This window comes from Acinonyx jubatus, chromosome C2, assembly GCF_027475565.1.
Source record: "Acinonyx jubatus isolate Ajub_Pintada_27869175 chromosome C2, VMU_Ajub_asm_v1.0, whole genome shotgun sequence".
In the NCBI taxonomy this organism is placed as follows: domain Eukaryota; kingdom Metazoa; phylum Chordata; class Mammalia; order Carnivora; family Felidae; genus Acinonyx; species Acinonyx jubatus.
This window is the reverse complement of record NC_069384.1, coordinates 149,086,051-149,095,425: the sequence shown is the minus strand read 5'-3', so window position 1 is coordinate 149,095,425 and position 9,375 is coordinate 149,086,051. Positions and strand designations below refer to the sequence as shown.

Genomic DNA, 9,375 nt, shown 5'->3' with positions numbered 1-9,375 from the left:
CTGCGGCTGGGCGGCCGTGGCGCAGCAAACAGGATCAGCGTACCGCGCTGCAGTTGCTTCGGACCCCGGCCGTGAGCTCAGGCCCCGGTCCCGGTTTACGACAGCTATTTGGGCTGGTTGATGTATCCCGTTCGCGTTAAGATACCTGGCAAGGTTTTGTAGAAAATCAGTTGTGACCGTAGAGAGAAATAATTGAGAAGCGCCCTGCCTTCAATCCGCTTGAAAATAAACTTGTTCGCATCTGGTTATTTTTGCTCATCGGTAACTCGACTCCCGGTTGCCCCCTGGAATGTTAAGTGGCAAATCACCGTTTTCATTTTGCTTAATTATTTGGGTGTTTTTCCCATCTCCACGCACTCAAGATGTGCCGCAATGGTGTAATGTGTGGGATTGGTCTGTTCTGTTGGGTCTTTTTCCGTTACACTACTGTAAAAGGTGTGGTCCTTGGGTTGTGTTCAAATAAGTTGCTTGGCTCGCCAGGGTAGTTAGAATGCACCTGGTCCCATAACCCACTGAAATGAAATGAAAATAGCTGGATGGTTAACCGTTGTTTTCCAGGTTCCCGTCGTAACTTAAAGGGAAACTTTCACAATGTCCGGAGCCCTTGATGTCCTGCAAATGAAGGAGGAGGATGTCCTCAAATTTCTTGCCGCAGGAACCCACTTAGGTGGCACCAACCTTGACTTCCAGATGGAACAGTACATCTACAAAAGGAAAAGTGATGGTCAGTTGTTGCTTTGATTTGGGAGGGATAGCATTCCAACTAAGTAATAAATGAAACCAGATGTCTACATCGGAAGTAAGCTTTGAGACTTAAGTGAACGTAGGGCACCTGGTCAACTCAGTTGATACAGCATGCATCTCTTAATCTTAAAAAAAAAATTTTTTTTTAATTTTTCTTGCAAAAAACAAAAGCGTACTGGTGGTTTTTGGAAGGACCGCTTTCTGAGCTCCAGTGCAAGAGTATGTCAGTTGATAGTTTCTGGGACTTAGGTTGGGCCATGAAGGAGCTGTGAGATGTATAAATGATGAGGAAGCTCATTAGTTTATCTTCCATAGTGTCTTGTATTTCACAGGTACTGAAAGCAGGTTCATTTGAATTTTATTTTTTTTAAGATCTTTGTTTTTGAGTAATCTGTACTTAATGTGGGGCTCAAACTCCTGACCCCAGGATCGCATGTTCTAACTGAGCCGGTCAGGCGTTCCCTTCGTTCAACTGAATTCTGAGAGTAAAGTTGAGCAAGAGCTAAGACCTTAATGAGGAGGCTTGGAAGGTACTAGAAAAGGGAAGGTAGGTTGTGAAGACTTTGGAAGGTACGTTGGGCAAGGCAGTGCTTCAAGCTCAGATGGAGCCACTGAAGAACTTAAGCCTGGGGGTTGTGTGCTGTGAAGCAGTTTGGGGTGAAATCTGGCATTGAGACAGGTTGTAAGGAAAGTGGGGCTGGAGACCAGGAGGTGGGTGAGAACTTACAGGAATCTGGATGGGGCCTTGATGGAGGCTTAGGGCAGGAAAGGACCGAGAAGATGCACTTTGTCTACCGAATTAAGGCTGCACACTATTAAAGCTCAAGGTGGAGGCCAGCCTTGGCCGATGAACTTCTGAGTGTCGGAAGTGTGCTAGATAAATTGCAGGATTTTCGCTAACACCAGTAGAGCCTGCCTCTATGACTGGAGATTGATAGTACTCGCTGCCACATTCGGCCTTTTAGAACAAAGTCCACTTGAAAATTAAGTCTGGTACTACAAAGCTTTCTGCCATCACCTAGGTATCTACATCATCAATCTGAAGAGAACCTGGGAGAAGCTTCTGCTGGCAGCTCGGGCCATTGTTGCCATTGAAAACCCAGCTGATGTCAGTGTCATATCATCCCGGAATACTGGCCAGGTTTGGAAACAATATGCTTGGTTTTTAGAAATCTTGAATTGCCTGGATTCAGTGTTTTCGGTTTACACGCTACTTGGCATCTGGTAGAGTGTTGAGCTTTGTTTTTCCTGTGTGTTTTCTTGTGCCGCTAGGTACTGACATAATCCTGTAAAAATGGCTTATCACGTGTCTCTGTAGTCAGACCTTTCTCTTGACGATGATGAAACACTGGGTCCAAGCTTTGGTGTCAACTCCAGGATTTTTCAGAAAGGTTTCTTAACAGGGTGCCAGTCCTCATCCAAGTCTCCAAGCAAGAGTAGAAATCTTTGCTAACATAAATAACTTAGTTTTTGTAATAGCCAATGGGTAAAACTTGTATTGCCCCATTTCTGTTTTGACAATTCTGTTTTTCTGTGGAGAAAACCAGTGGATTCCTTAAAAATTGATTTATGGTTGAGCGTTGCACAGCACGGTGGATTAGGGGCACCAACCCCAACGTGGTCAAAAATCTGTTTTAGCTTCTGGCTCCCCCAAAACTCAGCTGTTAATAGCCTTCAATACCTTTGGAAGCCTTACCGATAGCCTAAGTAGTCAATTAGCACGTTTTGTATGCTGTATGTATTACTGTATTTTAAAGAATAAGCCAGAAGGGAAAATACTGTAGAGTGCTGTTAAAACCACATGTAAGTGGCCCTGAAGAGTTTAAAACATGTGTCCAAGAGTCCACTACAGGAGGTTTAGCAAGGATTTCATTGACCCCAATTCTAATTTGAAAAAGATGTTTGACTTGGATTTTTGACAGATGTTTAAATCGTGTAGTAAGACAGGTTCATTTGTATTGTTTAGGTTGACCATAAAATTGATTGCCACGAACCGAAGATGTGTTTTGCGCAGGGGGTTATTCTCCAGAGGCTGGCTTGTATCAGGACCCCTAGTTTGGTGCACGGTAGAAGACTTAAGGATTGCTGTAGAATGGACCCAGTGACCACTCTCATGGCTTTCCTCAGCAAAGATTTACTGAGCATCCGTATTGGGCAGGCAGTGTTGCAGGGGGCTTGGGATGTAGCAGAAAAAACGTAACTCTGCCTTTTTTAGGGATGCAGGAAATAAGTTTTACGGGGTAAAAAGGAAGGGTATGTTGCTGTGGTGCATAGGGTAGCTGCGATGGAATTCGGCCAGAGCAGAGAAGTGCTTATTGGTGTGTCGGGCACTGTTGTGTGCTGTGTTGACTCGTCATCACGGCCCCGTGAAGAATGTGGAAGCATACGAGTGACCTGCCCGGTTCTTGAAACCAGCCGGTGGGAGTGGGGAGAGCATTCCAGACAGGATCAGAGGGTGGGGCGTGCTTACTGTTTCTGGGCCCCAGTTCTGCAAGTAGTTGTCGGGTAACGCGGAGGACAAAGAATTACTGGGTGTCTGAAGTGCTTTGATGTTTTCACTGTTGGAAGGGAGCCGCTTCGGCGGTTACAGACCCGGGTGTCAGCACACGGACGCTTGGGGGAGTTCCTGCGATGCCATTTCTCGAGCGCTGGTAACTCTCGATGTTCGTTCTTCAAGCGAGCTGTGCTGAAGTTTGCTGCTGCGACCGGAGCCACTCCTATTGCTGGCCGCTTTACTCCCGGAACCTTCACTAACCAGATCCAGGCAGCCTTCCGGGAGCCCAGACTTCTGGTGGTCACCGATCCCAGGGCTGACCACCAGCCTCTCACCGAGGCGTCTTACGTTAACCTGCCTACCATCGCTCTGTGTAACACAGACTCTCCTCTGCGCTATGTGGACATCGCCATCCCTTGCAACAACAAGGTAATAACGCTGTGACGTCACCAGAGCTCACGGGAGCGCTACGGAAACAGCTGGGCATTCCTCTGCACATTGTTAGAGCTTGGAGTTGAGGCTCTGGCCGATGAACTCACAAGTGTAGGTAGTGTGCTACACGAGGGGCAAGTCTTTCGCTAACACCACAAGGGTCTCTGGCCCAGTGAGTGGAGTTTGATAGTAATTCTTGCTACAAGTATAATTCGAGTGTGTCAGAACTTTAAGGAGAAACCATTTAAGTGGCGTGTGTGTTCGTCTGGTCTTCTCCGTATTTCTTAACTGCTTGGCCTCTCGGGCATTACTAGGCCTTTCTGTTTTCAGAGCAACTGGATGAACTGCTATGAAATCCTAAAAAGGTGGGTTGCCTGTGATTCAAATTGGCCCGGTTTCCTGGGTCTCAAAACCCTGGTTCCGTGTAAGAATCCCCCAAAGAGATGTTTTGATAGCAGTATCCGTGTCCAGGCACTCACAGGTATTTCATTTCATGGGTGGAGTCTTGATAGTTGTGTTTTAATCCCCCTGGTTCCAGTGACCATCAAGATTGAGACGAATTTCTGGAGTGCTCTGTTAGAAGTACACTCTCTGCAAACCAAGAGACGGGTCTCCTGTCTCTTGGTACCAAGGACCTGGATGATGGGACAGATGGGTGGATGGGGGAAGGACGTGCTGTTGGGGATTGACCAAGCGTCACTTGTTAACACCTGGCGCTCCCGCAGGGAGCTCACTCGGTGGGTCTGATGTGGTGGATGCTGGCCCGGGAAGTTCTGCGCATGCGTGGCACCATCTCCCGTGAACACCCCTGGGAGGTCATGCCTGACCTCTACTTCTATAGGGATCCTGAAGAGGTAAGTTTGCTCCCCAAAGGCTTGTGGACACGTAAGTAAATCAGACCTCTTGGTTTGTGCTCCAGAAGTAAAATTTACTGGTCCCTGTACGCTTTGTCTTCACCAGATTGAAAAGGAAGAGCAGGCTGCTGCCGAAAAGGCTGTGACCAAGGAGGAGTTTCAGGGTGAATGGACTGCTCCAGCTCCTGAGTTCACTGCTACTCAGCCTGAGGTCGCAGACTGGTCCGAAGGCGTGCAGGTGCCCTCCGTGCCTATCCAGCAGTTCCCCACTGGTACGGGTCCTGATGCTTCAGGCTGGTTTTCATCCCAGGGTGCTATATAGCTGAGCTGCTAACTTGACAGATTGTGGAGTTGGGTGTTTTTGAAGTGGTTGGGCCTCCGCTGTTTGTCCTTTGAAATGCGTATCTGGTGGGATTCAGGGCACGGTGCTGGGTGGGGGTAGGGTGACGAGAACACTGAAGGGGCCTGACTGTTCTTTGGTGTTTCCTTAACAGAGGACTGGAGCGCTCAGCCCGCCACGGAAGACTGGTCTGCAGCCCCCACTGCTCAGGCCACCGAATGGGTGGGAACAACCACCGAGTGGTCTTGAGCTGCTCTTCTGCGGAGAAGCAAAATGGAAATAAGGTTGACGGAAAATAAACCGTTTCTATAAGTTGGGTCCATGTCTGTCTGTTTTGCATTCCAAATCAAGATGCCTGGGATTACTTCAGGTCTTGATGTTCCTTTTACTTCTAAAGCCCACTCTTTTTTTTCCATTTTTTTTAAATAAAATTTTGTTTTTTGGTCATTTATTGTCAAGTTAGCTAACATACAGTGTCTACAGTGTAGTCTTGGCTTTAGGAGTAGATTCCTGTGATTCACTACTTAACATACAGCACCCAGTACTCACCCCATGAAGTGCTCTCCTCAGTTCCCGTCCCCCCCCCCCATCCCCCACTTCCATCAACCCTCGGTTCTCTGTATTTAAGAGTCTCTTAGGGCTTGCCTCCCTCTCTGTAACTTAGTTTTCCTTCCCTTCCCCTGTGGTCTTCTGTTAAGTACCTGTCTTTGACTTAACTTCACTTAGCATAATATCCTCCAGTTCCGTTCACGTTCCAAATGGCAAGATGTCATGCTTTTTCATTGCCAAGTAGTCCGTTGTACGTATATACATCTTAAAGTCCACGTTAGTTAGAAGACAGTGCTGCTTTCTTGGGAGTTTCCCTGCACTTCCCTTTTGCGTAGGGAACAGCTGTTGTGAAAGCAGATTTAAATAATTGTAAATAGGTGGTAATCCTGGAAATATTTTTCCCTAGGTCCGACCCAATATTCTTGTATTACCATCTGCGTTGGTAAATTGTGTCGAGTCAGTTCTGAAGGAAATTGATTCTCCGTCACCACCCTGCTGTTGTGCCAGTTACGCAGCCAAACCTTGGATAACATCTGGCATTTGAAAAGCCTGCTTGGGGCCCGGGTGGGGTGCCTTCTACTCTGGAGCCACCAGAGGGCCCCCAGCCTGTCACCAGGTCAGCTTGCCTACAGGTTCTAGGAGGGTTTTATGGGTGTATGGAAAGGGCATTAGATGATGTTCTCCATATTTGCCATTTACTACACATTTTCAATTGTTTAAAATGTCTAGCAGCTTTCCTGATTTCACAATAACATTTGACCCATTAAAACAAGGGGAATCCCTGGGTGGCTCAGTCGGTTAAGCGTCAGGCTCTTGGTTTTGGCCCTTGTCATGATCTCAGCTTTGTGGGTTTGAGCCCCACATGGGGCTCTGCACCAGCAGTGCTGAGCGGAGCCTTCTTGGGATCATCTCCCTCCACCTTCCCCCACTCACGTGCCCACTCTAACTTTTAAAAAAAAATGAGAATGGAGAAATAGGGTGGGCCCAGGTTTTGAGGAGCCTGAATTTACATCGGTTCACTCCCCTCTTGGAAGAGCTGTGTGTGTTCACGTTCCCTTATTCCCAGGGCTCCTTCCGGGGTGGAGGGGCAATGAAGGGATCCCGTAGCCCAAGCATCAGTAGCTTCGTGGGGATTCTGCGCTGACTGTTCAGAGCAAGGATGCCTCTGCCGTTGGCCTGCAATGCTCTGATGTGCTTAGATCTTGAACCCGTGGCACTTTTAAGTACTGCCAAACGGTCAGCCCCACCTATTCCTGGATTCAGGATGGCTGGGGTGAGGGACAGGTGCGGGAGGAGGACGGGGAAGACCTTAGGTTCAGAGGAGGCGTGAATGGTGCTAAGAGCTCATTTATCAGATTCTGCGGTGGAGGAGGTGGAGGAGGCTGTTCCCGAAAGGACTAGGAAAACACTAGGTTTCCTGGCAATTTAGTCTGTATTCCAGAAAATAGTCCTGACATCACATGCTGACTGGTAATTGCTGGCCCAGCTCCCATCCCTACCCTCAAGCCGTGTGTACTAGGGGCCCGTGCCTTCCAACATGGGCACCTGTCTGCATTGCTTTTGCTCCTTGCTCTGGCCCTTGCCTCCTGGCTTCCCACAGCAGTTCCACAAACAGCCTTTTCCCCCTAGAATCTAAGTTTCTTCAACTTGAACCCCAGACTGAAAAGACCAGAGACGGGATTCCCTTGGCACAGTTGGTTGATGCCCAATGTGATGCAGCCAGATCCCAGATGGAATTTCTCACAGATCCTACTTGGCCTCACACCCTCCTTGCTGCCTCCAGGAGAATTAGATTCTGTTCCTCATGTCAACTGAGATTCTGCCCCAACCCAGGACCTAAGGTGGCCCAGACCTAAGTCACTCCACTCCGGGCCAATACGGCTGCAGGCCAGTGCCTTTGAGCCAGCCCGATGTGGAAAAGCATCTTAAACTAATTCAAACACCCGGTTTTCGGCTCAGTGGTGCCTACCTGATGGTCATGCCCGAGCGCTGCTGAATCTAAGTGACTAATCTCCCCCTCCAAGTGTTCACCCTGCAACCTGCCACTGGGGCTTTCCCCCATGGGCGTTGGCAGCCTTGAGTCTTCAGGGACTACTACTGGATCAAGGAGGGAGACCCCTCCCTCCCCGGTGCTGCGCTTGAGTTGGCCGAGTGGGCCTCCTCTAGTCACCCAGGCACGGTCTTCCCAGACAGATCTCTTGTCCCGCCTGACCCTGGAAACTGCTGTGAATAATACACGGCTTTTTTCTTTATTGTGGAAACAATGCTTAACCTGCGGCGATTAAGCCTCCGGCTTCAGGATTTTCTTGTTCTTACCATAGCTTCCAGCTCTGGATGCACGTCTCGGGTTTTGTCTTCTAAACTCATAGAAACAATTCCATACAGAGGTCTGTAGAGTTTCCTCCCTCCTCCCCCCGCTTTCCTAAGTACCTTGGGGACTTCTCCTTCCCTAGGACACGTGTCTTGCATCCCAGTGCAAGGGCAAATTGGCATCCCCACTGGATTCAGCCTAATACCGAATCTGACACTTGGGAGATAGCACTAAGCACTCTCTGAACAGAGCAAGTGGTTAAGAATAAATGGTAGGGATTACTGAGCATTTAAGAAGGAGCTGGAGAGGCAAACTCCATTTGGCAAGCCTGAGGCTCCCACCAAGGCTTGAGGTGCCCACTCTCTGGCGCCTTGTCCAGTGGCACGTGGCTCAGCACAGGCAGCTGCGTCGCCTGCTTTGAACTTCACTAGGGTGTTAGTCGTTCCCCTACATCAGAGCCGCGGGCTCACGTGGCGTTTCAGGAACGGGCTGCGCTCCCTGAGGTTGGCTTGGGTTGTGGTCTTCTGAGGAGTGGGCGGGTGAGACTGGGTCTGGTCTGGGTCATGGCCGAGCACGAAGGACACCCTCATATATCCCAGTGACCCGTGAAGGGACCCTGGCCATTGATTACTCTTGACCTCATGTGCCGCTAGGTAGGATAGCAGAAGCGGGCTTTGGAATCAGACACGCCTGAGACGATGAAAGCCCTGCTCAGCCCCTCCCTCCTGTGTGGCTCTGGGCAAGAGACGATGTCATCAAGTGGCCCAAGTGACTCCGGCATGGGGATATTCATAGGGATGTGATTCGGGGATTGCTGTGCACAGCAATTACCCTGGGTCCGGGCACGTAGTAAACATTCTCCGTGTCACATTGTCTTTTGTTAGTACAGAATTTAAAAATAATTTTTAATTGTCAAATGCACCATATATGCAGATGATGACGAAAGACATACTTGTATATCCTTGAATAAGAATCAAACGAAGGCCTCTGCAATCCTTATGCAGGTTTTGAAACAGAAAGGTGCCGGGACCTGAGAAGGTTGCCATGGGAACGTCCTGTTCCTTGTCCCGAGAAGTCACAGGGCTCCTCTCCTGCAATCCCTTGGTTCACTTGATTGTTTTAGCTAAGTAGGCCCTTTCAAGGATTGTTTCTAGTCTCCCTGTTTTTGAGCTTCCTGTAGATGGAAACATAGCATATCTTGTGTGATTTGCTTCTTGTCCTCAGTGTTATTTCTGTGCCTTTCATCCCCGTTGCCATGTTCCTACAGAGTCGGCCATGACATCAATATCCTGAATGACCATTTGGGTTATTTCCATGTTCTGGCCATTGTCAACACAGCTCCTCTGAACATTTTTTGATCCCAGTGCACCAAAATTTCCCCACAGTGGCCTTCAACTCCAACTTCACCAGATAACGTCAGATGGTTTCACAACCGTATACAAAATCCTATAAAAACACAGCCACGAACCTCAGTAACTTCTATTGAAGACACCGTCCTTTCCTCAGTGGTCAGAACCCCTGCCTCTCAAAGTCCAGGGTCCATCCATGCAGGATCCCATGGCCTCCCTCTTCGACCCTCTGCTCTGTGAGTCAGTCCCTGGGCCAGTGCCCCGCTGTCCTTCCTTTTTACTGGAATTTCATAATCTATTAT

The 9,375-nt window shown here is 48.8% G+C and overlaps 1 protein-coding gene and 2 non-coding genes across 3 annotated transcripts; all 3 read left to right on the top strand.

Moving 5' to 3' along the window:
• The first annotated feature begins 589 nt into the window (after positions 1-589).
• Positions 590-5,181, top strand: RPSA (ribosomal protein SA). Its single transcript, XM_027040745.2, has 6 exons — positions 590-724; positions 1,767-1,885; positions 3,422-3,667; positions 4,396-4,524; positions 4,631-4,796; positions 5,019-5,181. Exons 1-6 carry the CDS (start codon positions 592-594, stop codon positions 5,111-5,113), a joined length of 888 nt encoding a protein of 295 aa, XP_026896546.1. The 5' UTR covers positions 590-591; the 3' UTR covers positions 5,114-5,181.
• LOC113594183 (small nucleolar RNA SNORA62/SNORA6 family) lies at positions 1,549-1,699 on the top strand. The gene has a single exon (XR_003414512.1). It is a non-coding gene; the product is annotated as a small nucleolar RNA SNORA62/SNORA6 family (small nucleolar RNA).
• LOC113594182 (small nucleolar RNA SNORA62/SNORA6 family) lies at positions 3,729-3,877 on the top strand. Its single transcript, XR_003414511.1, has one exon. It is a non-coding gene; the product is annotated as a small nucleolar RNA SNORA62/SNORA6 family (small nucleolar RNA).
• Positions 5,182-9,375: the final 4,194 nt, after the last annotated feature.

What these genes read in the sequence shown, in the direction of transcription:
- RPSA (XM_027040745.2), top strand. Translation starts at nt 592, where the DNA reads ATGTCCGGAGCCCTTGATGTCCTGCAAATGAAGGAGGAGGATGTCCTC. An exon ending in CCATCCCTTGCAACAACAAG is followed by an intron (nt 3,668 to 4,395) that starts GTAATAACGCTG and finishes GCGCTCCCGCAG; the next exon opens with GGAGCTCACTCGGTGGGTCT. An exon ending in TATCCAGCAGTTCCCCACTG is followed by an intron (nt 4,797 to 5,018) that starts GTACGGGTCCTG and finishes TTTCCTTAACAG; the next exon opens with AGGACTGGAGCGCTCAGCCC.